Source organism: Chamaea fasciata, unplaced genomic scaffold, assembly GCF_029207755.1.
Source record: "Chamaea fasciata isolate MVZ Bird 193981 ecotype frontalis unplaced genomic scaffold, bChaFas1.0.hap1 SCAF_1, whole genome shotgun sequence".
Taxonomy (NCBI): Eukaryota; Metazoa; Chordata; class Aves; order Passeriformes; family Sylviidae; genus Chamaea; species Chamaea fasciata.
In genome coordinates this window covers 84,754,848-84,774,403 of record NW_027094086.1, presented here as the reverse complement: position 1 = coordinate 84,774,403, position 19,556 = coordinate 84,754,848, and the positions used below count along the sequence as shown (strand labels likewise).

At 44.2% G+C, this 19,556-nt stretch overlaps 1 protein-coding gene across 3 annotated transcripts in view; it reads left to right on the top strand.

Moving 5' to 3' along the window:
• Positions 1 to 202: 202 nt before the first annotated feature.
• Positions 203 to 19,556, top strand: part of DUSP22 (dual specificity phosphatase 22) — a 42,008-nt gene continuing 22,654 nt past the window's right edge. The window contains exons 1-3 of one of the 3 annotated variants that reach the window (XM_066187266.1): positions 203 to 499; positions 6,518 to 6,551; positions 14,109 to 14,191. In XM_066187266.1, the coding sequence (XP_066043363.1) occupies positions 479 to 499; positions 6,518 to 6,551; positions 14,109 to 14,191 (138 nt within the window). In that variant the 5' untranslated portion in view covers positions 203 to 478. Of the gene's footprint in view, positions 500 to 3,307; positions 3,412 to 6,517; positions 6,552 to 14,108; positions 14,192 to 19,556 lie in introns of those variants that run through there. The other 2 variants (XM_066187255.1, XM_066187275.1) reach the window with 2 other exon arrangements.

Genomic DNA, 19,556 nt, shown 5'->3' with positions numbered 1-19,556 from the left:
ATTCATCCTCCCCGGAACGCCCGCCGGGCGCCGCCGGCTGCGGCAGGTGGGGGAGGTCTGCGGCGCGGGGGTCGCTGGGACGCGTAGTCCTTGGGACGGGCGGCGGCGGCGCGGCGCGGCGGCGCGGACTACAAGCCCCAGGGAGGCCCGCGGGGGCCGCACCGCGCGTGGGGCGGTGGCGGCGGCAGTGGGAGGTGGTTCCTGGCAGCGCGGCCCCGCGGCTCTCGCCGCTCCCGGGGGCGGCCGAGCGGAAACCCGCCCCCAGCCGCCCGGCATCCAGGAGGGTGACGGCCGCGGCCAGGGCGAGAGGGATGCGCCTCGCCCTGTCCGACAGCGGCGAGCAGCGGCCGCCCTTAATTAGCAATTAGCCCGTCCCCGGTCCCCCCTCGGCAAGCACTATCCCATGCACGCCGACCCGCCGCTGGCAGCAGCGGCCGACGGCTTCTCCCGCGGTGTTGGCGTGCGGGTCGCTTAAGCCATGGGGAATGGGATGAACAAGGTAACCCCGCTCGTCGTTGTCGCCGTGCGCGAGTGCATGTGCGCGGGCCAGCGCAGCGGGGCCGGGGGTGGCGGTCCCTCCCCGCCTCGGGGCGGGCGGCATGCTGCGGCACCCCCGCCTTTGTCTCGCCCCTGCGCCGCGGGCACCCGCTCCAGGAACAAAAGCCAGGGCAAGAGGGCTTTTCCCTTCGGTTTTGGGGGTCTGCCGCCTCGGGGCGAGGGCGGAGGGACGGAGACCGCCGCCGCGCCGCTCCCTCGGGGCGCGCCGCCTCCTCCTCCCCAGCCGCAGCGCGGGCGGGCGGGCGGGAGGGGGGCCCTGGTTTCGGTGATGTGCCTGGGCTTCCCCTTCTCGAGAGAAGCGAGTTCCCGGCGGTCGGCGAGGGCCGCCGTGTCCCCGGCACTGGGGTTCAGTGCCCGCTCTGTGTCTCCCAGCCGTGGGGGCCGCCGTGGGGCACAGCCGGCACCCCCTGACCTGCGGTGGGACCCGGGGCTGGGGCTGTCAGCGAGCGCGGCACTGAATCGTGTCGCTTGGCCAAAGCTCGCTCCGCTCTCAAGGCGCGGAGCAGCCGCTGGGCACGGACTGTCGCTGGAGGGCTGGGCCCGCCCGGTGCCGGTGGGACAGGAAAGCGTTCGGCACCAGTGGGGATCGCAGTGAGGAAGAGGAAGGAAGATGGATCTGTTTTGCAAAGGGTGTTGGCCTTTTGGCAGTAGGGGGCTTATTGTACGCACCGGTTCCCCTGGCGTGTCATAGTGGTTATCTAGGGACCACTGTGATTTGTCTCAGTATCTCCACCTCTGTTTAAAACCCAGGTCTGAAAGTGTGGTGGTAACTAGCCTTTTATATATAGCTTACTATGAGGAACAGAAGTTGAGTCATCTCTGTCTTACATCCTGCTTTGAGTGCTTTGGGAGTAGGTTTGCTCTGTGTGTGGCCTCTGACAAAGCAGAGAACAGCTAGAAATAGCTCCTCACATGTTGTCCCAGTCTGACATCCTTGCCACTGGAAGTCAGGTTGAAGAACATCCAGAGTGCTTAGTGTGCCACCTGGAAGGGAAAGCCTTATCCTCTGGGTAGAGACATTGAAATAGAAACCTTCGACAGGGAAAAGATCTGGCTGCTGAGGAAATGAGTTTGTGCGTAGGAGGTAGAACCTCCCTTGGTCCTTTTCTCAGATTTTGCTTTCAAAGTCTGGGAATAATGCTGTGATATTAGCCACTCATTAGTATTAGCCTTCTAGAAACGGCCAGTTAGGAAGAAATACAGCTAGAAAAAACTCCCTTTAGGCTTCTGGTGTGTTTGTAGTATTTTTCTTGGAATGCTTGAAATTATCAGAATGTTTAGAGGATGTGATATGGGATGCTTAAGTTGCAGTCTGGGGAGAAAAAAAAAAAAACAAAACACGAAAAGGACAACTCTCAGCCCTTTGAAGCTGCATTACATTTTACTGTGATACTATGTGGGTAGGAATTGGCAATTTGTGACTGGTCGATTTGGTCACTTCAGTTCTGTTAAATGTTGCCCTGTACCTGTTGACATGTACCACCTGGTGCTTTCAGGACCAAGCATAACACTACTTGGATTTTTCTCCCCTTTCTTATGGCTGTATCCAAGATGTTGAAATGTTTAACAGTTTGGGAAGGGCTGGCTCCTTTGAGGAGGCTACAATCATGTTGGGTACTGGCCATCAGTGTTTGTATATGTAGGGGTCCCACATGTTGGTCTGGAACTTTCTGCCTTCTGAATTGCCCCTGGATCGTCTCTTCCCTCTGATCTTGTGAGTCGGCAAAGCTGGAGAGGCAAGGGGAGCCATGGAGCCATCAGCGAGGTGTAGGGGGTATTTGCTTGACTAAGTGTAGTTAGTCAATACAAATTGCCTTAGTTTCCAGCTGAAGTGTGTTTCCTGTGGAAGAGCTGTGTACGGATGATAGGAAAAAATAATCAGCTTATTTGATGGTGGATTATTTCATTTAAGGAGTCCCTTTGTACTGATGCCGAGGGAAGAGGATTAATGATGGCCTGTAATGGGTGTGGTAAGAAAGAGCTCCAGGGACTGCCGCAGCCTCTGGATGCTGATCCTTTCGCAATGGCATGGTCACCTCCTTGTTTTTCTGCCCCATGATACTGACGTATTTCATAGCAAATAGCAGTTGCACATGACTTTATGTGGCTATTAGAGTGATAAGGGCTGGAGGCCTGGCATTCTTTTTAGGTGGGGCTTGTCTTTCATTACTAATTTTCTCTGTAAAATTAGCCTGGCCTAGTTTTTTTCCTAAAGCCCATCCAAGCCTTCTGACATTTCCCAAATTAAACTGAAAGCCTTTGTTCATACATACCTTTCTTACTCTATTCAGAGAAGGAGAGTTGGCTTGTGATTCTGCATTGACCTGCCTAGTATTAATTTTCAGTACTTCACCTTTTTTTTTTGTATTTTTAAGATGTATATTTTATAGAATGGGTCTGACTTAGGAACTTGTCTCGGTGGTCTGATTTGTTTTCATGGTTAATGTCTAACTTTGACTTGTATTCAAAGTTCAAGTTGAAGTCTGTGGTTTAAATGTTGAAAGATGTTTTCCAGGAGCTGAAGTCTAGCGGCTGAGATGGCGACAAGATTTGATTATCTGCGAACAGGATCGTGGTGAAGAGCTCTTCCTGGGGTTTAGTTATTGTTGAGTGCTGTTAAAGTTAACTGACAGTTATTCATGTAAACTCTTCAGAAGATTCGAGTGTTATCTCTACAAAAAGGGCAGATAAGCCCTGTTTGTTGTAGGAGTGGATTCATAAGAAATTTAAACCAGTGTGGCTAGTACAGCTGAGGTAGCCAATTTTATGGAAGTCAGAGAAGCTGTGCCAGTTCATGTTAGCAGCAAATCCCCCTCCCTGATGTGTGCCACTCTCCTGTACTACTGGACGAAGGTAGGCTTGTCTTCTCCTTTTACAGTGCCCAGCCATTTCTGGGAAAGCCCCATGGACTTCTCTGGAGTGCCCATCAGTAGTAACACAGCCCGAAGCAGTGTTGGGCAAGGAGTTAGATGCTTTGTTTTATGCATTTGTTCATACAGGAAACAGCAGCAAAGTAGCCCTTTAAGCCATTTTCCAGAGAGCTATATTGTCAGACAGGGCTGACTGAAGCATTAGCAACTGCTGTCTGTTCCGGGGCCCGGTCTTTGTGCGAAGTGGAGGACATGAGCTGCTCTCATGTGAAGTACAAGCTGAGACAGACGTTGGTGCCCTTGTCCCTTGCTTGTGCATTCCTCTGCATTGGTTACTTGGTCTGTGGTCATTTTCTCAATGTTTTGGATCACATAAAGAGGCTACTGTTTTTATTCATATAGCAGTGGTTGAGAAGTTCACAAAAACAACCACCTTATTTTTCTACTCTTCTGACTCCCACCCCTTCTCTCTCGTACACCCCTAGTAGCCATCAGCCTTCATTTTGCACAGCCCGGTGTTGCAGTTACTGAAGGCAGTGTGAGATGACACAGCTGAAAGTTCCCAGCCGTAGTTAGGTGCTGAAGTATTAGTCAGCATGACATGAAGATTCACTTCTTTCCAGGTAGCTTTCACCCATAGTAATGTTTCTTGCTTCTAGAATGACTGGTACGACAGGGATAACAGCTGTCCTTGGTTTCACAGTGTCCTAATTACCTGTCTAGCATACAGCATTTCTTTGTGATGCACAAATGCAGACTTCTGGATTTTTCCTCCTTTGCCAACAAGAAACCTCATTTCTGCAACCCCCAGTGCTTCTCAGTATCTTTAATTTCTAGTGTCAAAGCTTAATGATTGTGACTGGAAATTAGGCTTTTATTCTCTCTTGAGAATGCACATTTGATGCAGAAATAATGTCCTGGAGTCTAAAATGCTATACTCTACAGCAGTGGTGGTGTGATGGAAGATTTGTGCTGCAGATAGGAAATACCGGACAGCTATTTTAAAATACCAGAAGATCTTTAAATTTTTTTTTCATTTTTTATGCTTAAGTTGAGGGAGCTCACTGGGGTGATCTCGGTGAAATTCATTCATAACTTGGATCTCTTTTGCTTTAGAACATGATTTTGTTTGCAGAATTTAGCCTCTGGCAATGACTCTTGAGTACTGTCCTCTCTGGAACTGTTACAGGCTTCTTTTACTTAACCTGGGATGCAGCATTAGAGCTGCACTTCCAGCAGTGTCATTAAGAGTGCTTGAAGTACTGAATTGTCCCTTGAAACCATGATTCTTGGGCACATGGAAGGGGACAGCAGAATATTGTATAGGTTCTTTATCCTACACGATACCCTGGCATTGGAAACTGCCCTGGGGATTTTTGCTGTCCTTGTAAGAATGTTGAGTTTGTATGAATGAAGCGGGAAGGAAAAAGGAGAAGGCTGTCTGAGCTTATCTTCGCAAAATGTACAGGTGCCCAAGACTAAAGAACTGTTTTCTTGATGAGCCAGTGCTGTCAATCAGGACTTAATTTGCAAGCAAGGGGTCTATAAACAGTAAGGTACAGCAAGGGTCCCAGAGAGCTGTCTTTCTGTATCGGGGGCAGAATTGAGCCCTGTGTTTAGAGCTGGTGTGACACAGCAGGCAGAGAGTGATTGCCCAGCAGAGCCTAAAGGGAGGAATGTTTGCACAAACCAAAGCTGCAAGGAGTGCAAGAGGTGCTGCAGCCTTTCTGTTTCCCTCAAGGCTCAATAAATAACAGCAAACATGACGCTTTGAGGCAGATGAAAGCCCTGAAGTTAGGGCAGGTCAGAAGCTCTTTTACAGGCTCTTCTGCTGGCCCTGCTAGCCTGTGCATGGTGAGCTGGGTCGCCTTTCAGCAGGTAGGTTGTAGTGAAACGGAGGCTGTGGCAATAACCCGTGATGAAAAGTCCGTCAAGACTTTTGGGACTTCGCGGCTGCCGGATTGAGCTAAATGGGTGGAGTTTTCCCTTTAAATAGCTGTGCCTGAGAGGCTGTTGCTGCTGTAGTGGTGACACGGGGGTGTTGCTAAGCCTATAGGAAGTCAGTGCTGACATATCTGTATTGGTGGTATGCTAAGCATGGACTGACGAAAAATGGATCCTTATGGTTTCACCATCACAGTAATGATCTCCTCAAAGGATGTGGGTGTGGGTCAGAGACTTCAGGTGGCAGAGAGCAAAAATCTTGGCCAGCTAATGTGTGTTCGGTGTGCCTGGTGTTTTTTTGGGTTTTTTTTTTTTTTTTTTTTTTTTTTTTTTTTTTTTTTTTTTTTTTTTTTTTTTTTTGTCCTTATTGCTGTTCTCAAGTTGGGAGGGTTATGAGAGGGTGGGAGGGGTAGCACCACGGTGTCACCTGCCTCTGTGTCTGTGCATGCACGTGCCCTCAGACTGCACATGCTGGTCATTGGGCTGACCTTGAAACTCCCCAGTTAAAGAATGTCCTGTAACTGACACCTGGGCAGGCATCTGAGAGCGGGGGTGAGTGGGTAGATCTGGGAGAGAAACATGCATTTCACAGACTTTCTGCAGTTTCCTTCCTATGTGAACACACAAGTCGCTGTTTGCAGTGATTTCCTCTAAGAGCTCCACAGTGCTGCAGCCCTGTCTTGCATGGCTTTGCACTTCAAAAGCTTCGAAGGATGTAATTTTGCAGGGCTTTTTCCAGCTTCCTTAGCAACTTTAGGCAAATCACCTTAGCTGTGTGAAGTTTCATCATTAGTTCCATGAGGGTAACTCTTACCCTGCTGCGGGGGGCAGGGGAGGGCTTCGTTACGAGGCTGCTTCGTAATTTGTAAACCACATTGGCTGTCCTTGGAGAGCCTCCATTAAGTCAAAGAATCCCCACGATTAACAACTCCTGTCTGCCAAGGAATGCTGTCAAAGCTCAATGTGCCTAGAGCTATCTGGTTTGAGGAGGTTGCAAAGAGGCACGAAATCTTGTCAGCATGCTTTAGATTGCATTTCACAATAGTCTGCTAAAGTAGTATGTTCCATCCTGTATGCAAATTGAACTTTGTCAAATTGTCTTGCCACAAGATATCTATATTTGATACTATATTTCTTTCTCACAGATTCTGCCTGGCTTGTTCATTGGCAACTTTAAAGGTAAGATTAGTTTTACTATTATCTCTAGGATTACTTAGCAGGGGTCTTAAGGTGTTTTGCAGGCACTCAGAATTCTCTGGCATCTCTGTAGCTTTTTAACCCCATCTTGCTTCATGTCCGGATTCACCTGGTAGCACTTAAAGAAGAGCTCGTTTGCTCTCTCGTCTGCGTGCTGTGCTGCAAGTACTTTGAGAAAAGTAAAATGAGTACCATCTCCTTGGAGCATGCTTCAGCTGGAATTCCTGAACATTGGCCTGCCTTAAACCATTCCCATGCTTGGCAAGCAAGCCTGTGAGCCAGGCAGATTCTTTGTAAGGCTTATTGCAAGTCCGCCTTATAAGTAAAGGCTTACTATGCCTCCTGCTCATTGCTTTCATTATTTTGGTTATTTATAACAACTGCTAACGAGTTCTGTTATCACTGCTTGTGAGACTGACAGGTCTGCTGGTTGCAGCCTGACCACTGATACTCACACTGTCTCTGTTGCAGATGTAAGTTTCTATGGATTTTTTTCCTTTATGTGAGGTTTATTTTTTGTGTACAGAAAAACAGACTTGTTTAGAAAACACACAAAACCTTATGTAGACATCCAAATAAATGGCCTGTTCTCAAAGCCCTCTGTTAGCTGCTGTTCTGGCTGACTCTACCTACTCAGAAGTAAACCAGTTGTGCATGTACAGTTGTTTTGATAGATGTAGACCCCATATTTCCTATGCTTGGGTAAAACAGCAAAGCAAGGCTCACAGGGGCTCCTGTGATATCCTGTCCTTCCTGGGCTGTCTGATACCACACCCAGTCTCTTAAGGCTGGCAACGTCTACACTGAATTTAGATGGTGCTGCACCTTCTCTCTGCCTCATGCCCACTCTTCTTTCCTTGCCTCTCCATCTCCAAACCTTTGAGTTCAGTGGTTTATGCCTGATTTACCTGCTTCTGGATCTGCTGACCCATACTGTGGATCCAGTGCTTGCTGCCCCTTGGGATGTGGAGCTGATCACTTTGGAAGGCAGCCCGGAGGTACCTGTGAGGTTAAAAGCTGCCTTTTGCCACACCATTAACACAAGTGCAATGGCTACTGTGTGAGGGAGTTAAATGTGCCATGGTAAGGAAAATGAGCAGACAGAGGTGATTTCATGCTGATAATGAAAGGAGAAAAAAGAAAAATGATAGGAAAAAATGAAAACAAGGCCAAGAGGATAGTTTTGAAAACCCTTTGGATGGACCACTGTATGGTCTGATGACAAAATTAACTAACTTCGTCACCACCATGTTGCTTCCTCTTTTCTGTTCCTAAAGTAATTCACACAGGGAGTGGAATTGGGAAGATGTTGGATAGTGGAGGTTTCAGGTAGTCTGGCAGGGTGGGCCCTGGTAACATGTGTCCCATGGTCCCTCACCATGGCCATCCTGCTGGTAAGCGCTTGCCCAGGGGAGTGAAACTCAGCCGGAGCATCTGTTTGCTGGAGCAGTTGTGTTTGCAGTGCAGGGGGGGCTGGCCAGGGTTGTGGAGTGAGTCAGCATCTCTGCCCACGCCAGGCCTGCCAGCCGCTCTCCATGTGCCTCGGGTGCAGCCCTGGGATGGCACGGGGTGTGCCGAGAGCAGAGGTGTGCAGGTGGAGGTGCTGTCAGTGGGAAGGATTCCTGGGAACCTCGCTGGAAAGAAAGCAGAGGGTGTAAAATGCTTCTGCTTACCTCCATAAAAGAGAGGAAAGATGAGTTGACTTTAACCCCAGTGTTTGTGTTATGGAGTCTGTTTTTTAAATTCATTAAAAATACAAACAAAATGTCCGTTTATTTACTGTTGTGACCTTTGCTCATATTGCATTTAATCATTACATTCTACCCTCACAAGTACCTGTTATTATCTCAGATAAGCTACCACACCTGGAAAAGAAAAGATAGGTGTTGCAGTACTTCACCAATACAAGAGCATACTTTTACAATTCTTACCCTTTTCTGCATCCCTTGTCCCTCAACACCTCCTTGCCTCACTGCTTAGGAGCAGTTGCAGCAAGCTCTCTGTGCAGTGAAGTCATCCCATTTAAGAACAGGCTGTTGGTTAATTACAGTGTACTTTTCTGGAGGAGTTTGATCCTGATGTTCTTGGGGCGTGTTCTGATTTGTGACACTTCTTAAAGAAGTGACTAATGAGCGTGGAGACTGCCACGAAGGGGATCACTGACTGAGGAATACTCAGCAGCATGTGCAGTTGGGATTGGTCAGAGTGTCCTCATTTGGGTGGCTGAACTGATTGGCTACTCGTAAAGACAGGTTTACAAAATTATTTCCTTTAATGCATTTTTGACCAGTCTCCCATTCTTCAGCTTAAGACTGATAGCTTGAAACTGAATAAAGTTGCATCTTGTCAGTAAGAGGAGGATACACTAAATCCCTGGTGTTGTGCATCTTTCCCAGACAAAGGGCTGAGAATTCGAGGCACTGTCTGAGTCCCTGAGCAGCAGTGGAGAGGAGGGAGCTTCTCCTGAAGTTGAGTCAGGGGGATGTCTGTAAATCACTCTGATCTGCCCTCTGGAGGATAGCTGCTCCTCAGGGAGCCTGGGCATGCACAATTTCCAGAGCTAAATCAGAATACCATCCTACTCACACTCCTGTTTGCTGCTGCATGGGATACCTCTAGGAGCACTGGCAGGCTGGGGAAAGGCACAGTTCTTCTAGATGGGTACCTTTCTGCTGAGTTTAGTAGGATGTTTGAGATGTTAAATGCTAATTCTGGAGGACTGTTGTCTGGAGAAGGCATTCAGCAATTGTTCTGATTGGGGAATTATTATTCACCATTCAGCTGTATTTCTACTTTTAGGCCTAGTAAACTTAAATACAGTCTGTGGCAGAGCAGTGAAAATTCTGCATTTGGCTGGGAGGTAAACTGAGGCCCAGAAGCAGCTTGTGAAATGAACCTGTGGCAGAAATGGGAGCTGAGCTTGCTGCTTCTGTTTCATTTGCTGCTGCACAAACCTCTAAGCACATAAACTGAGTAGGGTTTTAATAACCACCTTAAGGGTCTTTAGGGTAGAAAGTTACATGTAGTGCTGATTATGGAAGGCACTGAAGTATCTCCTGAAATCCCCCTAAGTCCATAGAGCTTGAGTGTGCCTCTGAAAACTTTCCTGAATAAGCGCAGATCTTGGCATGTGTTCAAGTGCTTTTTATCTTACAGGCTCTGTAAGTATGATTCAGCTCATCAGTAGCACATGAAAAGTGTGGTATGCTCCTGAGAGGGTATATTTGAGATTGCACAGCTAGAGGGCAGAAAAATTCAAGAAGAACCACAGATGTCCAAATAAAATACAAGACAATCAGGTCTGAAAGCCCAGAAGGAAACAGAGCTCTTGGGATTCTTGTGTAAAAGTGAAGGAGGAGTTATTTCTTTGCAAATGGGAGAGTAGGGGACTAAGAGGGAAAAATTAAGGAAGGGGAAGATAACTCTTCTTTCTGCCTCTAGTTTTGGAGAAAATTCATTTTGTTTCATTTGTACCTTACAGATGAAATGCAGTCCTCTCAAAAGACAAAGAATTTATTGTGGGACTGCATGTCCACTTGTCTTTTGCACCTGATGTCCCTGGAAACTCACCTGTGCTCACAGCAAAAATGGCTGCTTTGTTCCTTAAGGGAATGACAGGACAGCCTGATTCTCTCTACTAATGGAGAAAAAAAACCCAACTGTTTTTTCTGATGAGAAATTCTTAGTGGGTGTTCAATTTGCTTCCAAACCAAGAGGTGTGGCAGTAGCAGAAACTAGAGACTCAAGAGTGTTTCTACCTTGAATATTAAAGAGCTTGTGTTCTTCCTTGTTTGTAATCATTCAAGGTTTTTCCCATGGACTATTTGGGGGCTTTTTAATTTGAAGGGGAAAGCCACAATATGAGGTTTAATTTCCCCCAAAGAGTCCAGTGTTGCTGTGGATGGTCTGGAGAATCTTGGGGAAGTTTCTGCCCTTCCCATTACTAAGTGTATAAAAAGGCAATGTCCACCAAGTAGCTCTGCTGTGTTTCTTAAGTCAGTTAATTCCTGTTCTCATCTGTTTAGTATTTTTTTAAGTTCTATTTCCTAAGGCTTTGTATCAGGTACTGAAAACAGGAGAGGATGGAGATACCATTTCCTTTTTCAGGTTCGCCTTTTGAAGGAAGACAATTTATTGGTACTCCATTAAACAGAGTACTGACTTCTTTTCCCCACCGTTCTTGTTCCCCAAAAAGGTCCTTCTGAGAGGATGGGACAAAATATATTTTAGGAAAAAGTGTGGAGACAGGAGAGGTGGAGGCTTTTTTCATGTACACAGATTGTGTGTGCATCTGTAACTGTACATAACTGGATTCAGGAACAAAGCTCTCCTGATGGGAAGCCATTCTCAGTAATAGCTTTTAGTGCTCTGAACCACTGCAGAGGATGTTCTTCTTTAGGTGGCTGTCTCTCCAGCTCTCTCCAAAGTAGAAAATAAAATGTAGACAAAAATTTGCTTTATATAATAAAAAAATAAAGATCTGATGATGATGAAATTGTAGTCTCTATACATCTGCAGATTGAGACTTAAAACTGTTGTACATGCTGGGCTGATTTGCATTCTCTGAGAGGAAGTCTTTATCCCTCAGCTTGCATTTCTGTGGAGGCACTAAAATACTGAAGTAAGAGAGAATGGTTGTAGGTACGTTTGAGACTTCACCACTGTAGTGTTGGAGTTGTTCAGTCATTGATGTGTTTTAACTGCAGTGGTTGGAGCTGGGTCTCTTTTGCAGATGGGGGATGGAAGCACACTACACTAGGTGGTTTGATCCCCTGCCACAGAGTAAGGCTTCCCAGAGCTGCAGGGAGACAAATTCTGACAGGCCCCGGTCCCATTTTGATGACTTTGGCATTGCTTTTGCATTTAAGTGTTTGCAACTCTCTGCATAAGTAGAGGTTAAGCTTGGAGTCGTAGTATGAAACTGAGGGAAAATAGGTTAAATGTGGGAGGGAGAGAGGAAGACTTCCTCAGTGTGAATTGTGTCATTTTGTGTGAGGAGTTTCCCAAAGGCTTTACTCAAAAGTCCACATCTGCATTAGCTGGGAAGCATTTTGGTGTATGAAACAGAATGTTAGGTAACCTGTTGTGAAGAATAATTTGAGGAATAATTTGTGAAGAATAATAACCACATTTGAGGCACCCTTTAGAGGATGCGCAGGAGGGGCTCTGATCGGTAGGTTTAATCTTAACATTTGAAAATGGGGTGTTTCACACTGTGATTTCAAAAAGTGAGCCTGTATGTATTTGTACAGCATTGTGCTACAGCAAAGAAGTTAGAATTGCCGTGGTGATGGTGGTTCTTTTGGTTTTTGGTAGTTCTTTACATAACCTCTAAATATTTTTTGTTATTTATGGTATGAGACTGTGAGTGACAGGATATCTTATTTGTACTGCTGTTTAAATAGCCTTATCTGTTGTATCTGTAGAGATGTAAGGCAGGTGCTGGGAAACCAGGGGAATTTCCCCTTTGTAAACTGTTTGAACTTTAGATCCAGATAGTAGCTGGGAAGCTTTTTCTCCTCTGCTTTAAAGAATTGAATGGCTTTTTCCCAAATATATTAGGGACTGGCTGCCTACCCGGTTACATAGGTTGGCATGGCCATTTCCAGCTTGTTTCGAGGAATATCTGAAATCTCACTATATAGTTTTGATTTGCTGAAATTTCTTTGGCCTAAGTCTCTATTAACTGAAGAACTAAGGTACTTCAGTCTTTCTGAGTTGTACTATGTTACATTAGGCCTCTCAAACTGGTTCAAAGCAGTCAGCATTTAATTTGGATCGTATCTTCTTTTGAAGCAGATTGCCTTGTGTGGCAAGACATTTCTTACCAGTAGGTCATACTGATAATTAGAGAGAGCATCTCATTGTGCTAGGTGTACATTAACACTGTGAGTTCCTGCCCTTAGTTTTTGAAAGACAGAAAACAGTGATTTTTAGGGGCATTCAGACTGATTTCTGGGCCTCCAAATCCTTGCCTGCTTATGCATTCCCTAAGGAATTGGGTCTGCCCTGCAAACTATTAAAATAATCTGAAGGTCAGGTGGATTAGAGGACCTCGCCTGGCAAGCATTAGCATTTTTTCTTTGAAATGTTTGCTCTGAGATTTTTAGGAAATTTTATTTGTACTGTGAAGCTAGGCTTTAATTCTGTTTCAGACAGAATTTGTGTTAATTCTCTCCTGAAGGATTAGGCATCTGTGTTGATCATGCAGGCTTGAGCAGTAGTGAGTAAAATCCTTGCAGTTTTGACTCTTTTCTTCATTTTATTTGCTGTAGAGAAGCTTTCGTAATTGGATTAAGTTTAGATTTTATTTCTTGTTACTGTGCTCACTTGGATCTTGTCTATGGGGCAGTATAATTAAATGTCCAGCTCTTCTTTGTGATGTAGAAAAGGCATTGAAACTTTATAGTTGGTGGATAAGACGACACAAGAGATGCTAATTGAACTCTTGCATGTACATAAAGAACATCCAGGTGATGCTATTATTTTTGTACCTAGAGAGACCCGGTTTGAAACCTTTGTGGTCAGTCCTCTCTTTTTGTGTGCAACCAGGCTAATGTGAACAGATTGTATGGGCAGATTTTGAAGGCAGGTGTTCACATCACAAAACCACTGCTGTACTTGCCATGGTGTGCCATTCTCAAGCAAGAAGGTCAGAAGTAAATGGGCACAAGTTAACTTTTACCTGTATTGGTAGTTCTTTCAGGTCATTTTCTGACATGCTGATAGTTTAGTATGGGGAAAGTTGCTCAGTGAGGACAGTCTATTTTACCTTTTTTCTCATAGAATCAAGCCTATGGTTTTGCCGTATCTAGCATCAAGTTTTCGTTCACCCCAGTTTTCTTTCCAGTTTTGAATGTCTGAAACCCCTTGGTTACAGGTCTAGGAACCACCTTTTCACAATTGCACTTCCTTGCTGTAGCATTTTGCTTTTTCATACATTCAATATCGTTATCATCTGTCTCTCTTTAGACTTAAAATTATCATCTGTATTGGCTAAATGCAAATTTTTCTCTACTAGTTCACAGAAAGTAAGAATCTTTTTATCATCTTGGCTTCTCTGCTGGGACCTCAGTTCAAGTGATATGATTAGCTTCCCTTCTCAGACCTGGATATTACAAGTTCTGTTTCCCAACTGAAAATGTATTCCCTGAAGGGGGATTTGTGGGTAGAGGGGAGGTCAGATATTCCTTTTAAAGCTCTGAGTGCGTGTTCAGATGTCCATCACCTGCACACGGACGTGCACAGACTTATATTTCAGATGCAAAATACGTGAAACTTCTGACTTGAGAACGCATTCCTGAGTCACTTAAGCTTGGTCTTTATATAGTATATAATTTGTTTTGGAGTTAGAAGTGTGTCTTCCCGTTACCCACTCTGCTGATGGTGTTCTAGAACAGCTGCATTTGAGGTTTTGCCTGGCTTTATGCGGCTTCAAAAGGAAATATATCAACAATAAGTAACTTTTCAGCATGCACAATGGAAATGCTATTTCAAGAGATTAAAAAAAATTATCTTCCTTTTTTCCCTCTATCACAGATGCCCGAGATATAGAGCAATTGAGTAAGAATAACATTACGCACATTCTTTCAATCCATGACAGTGCCCGCCCTATGCTTGAGGTAAGAGTTTTGGGGGACTCCACAGTAAATCCTTACTTTGCAGTTGACTGTTACAGTCATCTTGGGGTTATTTTTTGTTCTGTGCAACTGGTGTTTTGTGACTGATTTTCTTGAAAGCTGTATTTTGGAGATCCAGCCACAGGTTTTGTTGTTGCTGCTGTTAAACCAACAAGAAATCTAACTAACAAAAGAAGAGTGCTACACTGTCAATCTGTGTAACATAATAACGGGAGCGTGTTATTAATTTAACAGTAAAGGTAAGTTTCCTTCGGTATGGAGTTTAAGCATCACGTAAAAACATTCCTTCGCCAGAACTAACCCTTCTTTGTACTTGGGCCCCTTCCTCAAATCTTTATGGCAGATGGGTTTGTAGTCCTTTTCTATGTGAAATAGCCTTATTTAGGCTTGGAGTGTGGGAGGATCCAGTGATCCTCACATAACAGATCTAAAATAGCAGGGCATCTGTAGTCTCCAGCACTTTAACATAAAGTAGTATTCCCATTTTACTGAAGGGAAACTAATCTGAAGAGCTGTATTTGCTGTGTCATCTCGAGCAGGGAAGGAGCTGGGAACAGGATACAGGTCTCCTTTGCTGGATAGCTATGGTTTCTTCTTTACACCAACTTACCTTGGAGGGGAGTCTGGCTGGGCATTACATCTTAAAATCCTGTTATTTGATTTATGTCAGAACTATTATCCTCTAAAATTTGTTCATTCCTTTCCTGAGTTCCATTTCGCATGAAATGTGGCAAAATTGTGGGTAAGGCAGTTGTTGGTGTTAGCCCTTATATGCTGCTGGGAATCTCAGCTTTTGTTTTTCTTCATGCAAAATGTTTCCAGTGTTTTCAGTCCTTAAATGACAGAATTTCCACTTCTCCCAGGCAAGTCAATAGGTAAGCCAAACAAGAGGTGTCTCCAGTAGTCACAACCAACCCCAATATCAAGGTAATGTTGTACTCTGGGTTGACCTTGAGTTTATAAATGTGCTGAAGGAGAGCTTTAGCTGTTGACTTTATTACACTGTCCATTTGACTTGTGTTGCCTGATGCTTGTTAAGTCTGAAACAGACTGAATTTCAAAGTGCTCTTAGTTGAAGAGATAAACATTTGTGCTGAGTAAAGGAGATGTTATGTTACCTCTAGGGTGCTGGTCTCTAAAATGAATGGAATTTTGTTTTGTTGTATTATGATTAGAAAACTAGGAAGACTGATTATGGCACAGATCGGCTGCAGCCTCAGGCCAGTGCTTCTGGTGGTGATGTTGGTAGTTTTGGCAGCCCACACACCACCTCCTTGCTTGTGGTGGTGCATCTGTTTGTGAGGCTGCATGGTAAATAGAACTGGGAGCTTTTGTGGTTTAAATATAACTAGGTCACTATTTCTTCCTCTAGTTACCACCACAAAAGACATGAAGGATTATGTTTACCCAGATCTCTTCCCAATCTGGTTCACAGCAGTGTCTCAGTAGTTGGAGTGGCATGTGAACAAACAGTGACTGGTTGACCATGGACTTCCTTTTATCACCCCTGCTTCCAACTGCACCTTCAATTTTCTCTGCATGCAGTATAGTTCCTTTAAAACTTCTCCCTTGTTCCTAAAGTAGTGTAAGGATTTCAAATTCCATTTGTTTGGGAGCTGAGCTAATTTTGATTACTTCATCAGTCATGGTCTTACTGCAGTGATTGTTTGCGACTGAATGCTTCTGTCTAGGAACAAGAGCCTAGGAAAGAAAACCTCTGTTAGGTTTGGTCACTTCCTTTGTTATTTACGTCCATGCCAGGTTGTAGGTGGGTTTGTTTACAGCCTGTGTTTCCATATTGTGCTTGGGGATTGTTCTCATGTCCACTGAAATCCAATAGGAATGTTTTCCTTATGTATATCCCTTGTCACCTTCCTCCCCAAATTTCACTCATGGAATGTGATTACTTTTGTGTTCAGAAATCATCTGATGTTATTCTGACCTCTAAACATGCAATTGCAGTGATAAGGGAAGATATTTTCCCTGAGATACCCTGTTTCATATGTATGCATTTATGTGAATGCTGATCACCTGTAAAAAGCTGCCTTTGCTTCTGCAGTAGTTGCCTTTGTCTTTAACTGACAATATTTTATCTCCAGTGTTCCCGTTCCCTCGTCCTGTAGGAGATATAGGTACCTGTAGGAAATGCTACAAATAATTCATTAGAAAAAGCTTTCTGTGCATGCTAGGGAAGGTAAGTATTTTTAGATGTAGAAAAGCCAGTAGTGTTTTAGTAGCATGCTATCAAAGCCATTTTGGTCTTTCCTGCCTGTCTTTGAAACAAGGAATATGGATGCATACTTCAGATCCCAGAAGTCACAAATTACCCACATCTTACTTGCCAGATTTTGAAGTTTCATCACTCTTTTGATGCAATAATACCTCTGAAAAGAGCACTTAAAGTGGTGTATCAGAACTGATTCTGTACCCAGTGCTGGTGGGTAGAGAATGAGAATGCCCAATCTGACTTTGTCATTCATAGTCAAGAATGCCATATAACTATGTCATGCATAGTCAAGAATGAAAACAAGTATCACTCTATGTGGTAAACTTGCTACAGATTGTAAAACTATTTTCTACTGTAGTAACTCAAGGTTGCCCCTCTCTGGGATGTTACAGACTGTTTTTACCTGGTTGTTTGAAATGCTCACAGTACCTTTTAAAAAGTATACTTTCCTGTGTGACTTACATACTGCAGATTTTGGGTATAGGTTGCTTCAGTTCCTCATAAGTTAGTAAGCTATTAGAAAATGATCGAAGAGTTTCACAACGAAGTATTATAGTGGTTTAAGTTACATGTGCCTACTGAGATACACTTAAAAAAAAGTTTTCTTATAGAAATTCAGTTTTGGACATTATCTCAATCATCATTTACAAACTCTTAGGGATGTCTGGTTCATGGGTGGCTCATAATCAAAGTTTCACCTTAGGAAGTCATGAGTACTTTCAAGCTGGAATAACAGGAAAAAGTAGGTATAAAATTAGTTGGATTCTGAAACTTCTTACACCTTTAGACATGGCTAGCTTGCATTAAGTGCAAGACACAGAATTGTTTGAAAGACTTTAAGTGGTTTACACTGGAAGAAATCTGCCAAAATCTGGTCTGAACTATCTTGCCATACTGCCCTTTAGTTCTTTCTGTATAAACTGTTTCAAAGAAGTTTTTCCTCTAATAAAACCAATTTTGAAATATATTTAGAGAGTATTCTGAGATTGTTGTTCCAACGAAGTGGACCATTATTATACAGGATCTTAACCACTTTGGTGAGAATTTTGTAGTTTAAAGATGCATGTTTATAGCTCCTGTGATACAAATATATATCTCTTGGAAAACCCTATGGGTAACAGGTAGCATGCTGAATGGAACCAGGATTGTTATTTCAGATCTATTGAGTGAGAGCAGTGTCCAACAGCACCCACAGATGCACAGGGGCAGTAGCTTTGGTGAATCAAGTTGGCTCCTCCAGAGCACTTTGGATGGCTGCCCATGGGACACTCACAGATGTTTTATACATCCACACAAAAGCGGTGAACGCAGGAGAATAATTAGATTTCTTGCCACCTGCTTTTTCTGTCCTTTTTCTCAGTTTAAGTTTTAAAATTTCTATTCAGAATATGAGACACTGAAAGGTAGATGGGGAAACATGTTTCCAAGTGTGCTGTAGATAATAGTGTGTCTGGCAGTGACCTGAAGGAGCCATCCAACAGGTTGTCTTGTATCTGGACTTCTGTAAGGCCTTTGAAACGGTACCCCACAACATCCTTCTCTAAATTGGAGAGATGAATGTGAGGGCTGGACTGTCTGGTGGATGAGGAATTGGTTTTATGGTCACATCCAGAGGGTCAATAGCTCAGTGTCCAGATGGAAACTAGTCATGAGTGGTTCCCTTCACGGGTCTGTATTGGAACCACTGCTGTTTAATGTCTTCATCAATGATATGGAGGGATCAAGTGCACCCTCAGCACATTTACAGATGACAAAAAGTTTTGTTCCAGTTGCTCAAAGTAAAGTATGTAAAGGTAAATCTTGTTAATCTTAACAGAAGAATATGATTGCTGGTCCATTGAGGTGTTTGTCTCTGGATTTTTCAAGTATTTCACCCTGTTCTGGAGGTGGTTATATGGAGATGAACGTGGGCCCAAACTAAATAGACTGTTGATGTGGATTGTGCAGCAGCTTGAAAACAGCTGCATCTCATTCTGTAAAGTGTAGCCTGTGGTGGACAGTCATGTCCAAGCAGCTGAACTTAGAACCATTCTTAGTCCTCTCATCATTCCTCCCCACAACCACCGGTTTAAATGCTGGTAGAAGGAAGAATGCTTCCTATGCTGCATTGGGCAGTGGCTGCTGTTTGCAATGCAGGAAGGAGAACAGCATGAGTCCTGGGAGAGGGAGGGGTGCTGAGTTCTTGCCAAACAGGTGCTCAGACCCTGTCCCAGAGAGGTGTCATCCCCAAAGAGAGGCAGGGATGGATGGGCATTCTGTGGAAAGTCCACATCAGGACTGCATGTCATTGTGGCTGGCAAATGACGTGTCACAGATTTAGACTAGAAGTAAGGAAGACTTTGACCATGAGGGTTGGTAATTGCTAGAATATATTTCCAGAGGTAGAGGTGGTTTTTCTCATATGCTCCATTTTTGAATGGAAGTTGATTCAGGTAAGGCTGGGTTATAGCTGTCTTTAAGCTTTGCATTTTAGAGCCAGAGCATTTCTCAGTCCTTGGTCTGTCTGAGACACTTTGAGGTGCCAGTTGTGGTGACTGTTGTGAGCATTGCAGACACCTGTCCACCAGTCAGAAAATGGACTGAAACCAGCAGCTTCTTTCTCACAGTCCACCACACATTTATCAGTTACCAGAAATTGTGCTGCTGCTCTTGACCTGCACCAGAGGTTTGATGAATTCCATTACCAGTTGCCTGTGGTTGTGGAGTTTTTTGGCATTAATTTATTTATAGCATCATCATTGTCAGACTGACTCCTGCTGTTTCACAGGAAGCTTTGCATACTGCACACATCTGGTAGACATCATAATGATCACAGTGATGTAGATTTTAAATCAGCAAGAGTTTATGTGGGCATGCCTGTACTGTCCCCTGCCACAGAAGCTCTCTGTTGTTCACTCTGTTAATGAGGAACTGCATTAAGAGTAGTTTTTTGCATGTGTGCTGCCTCTGTATGCATGCCAGTTTTCTTTCTTTGTTTTCTGTGGCTATTTGTTTGGTTTTTATTTTCAGTATGTTGATTTTTCCCTACTGGTTCTGCAGAGTTAATCAGAGCACCCTAAGAGGACAGTTGTCCGTTTTTTCTTTGTATTCTGGTGCCATTAATAATATCGTCTTAATCTT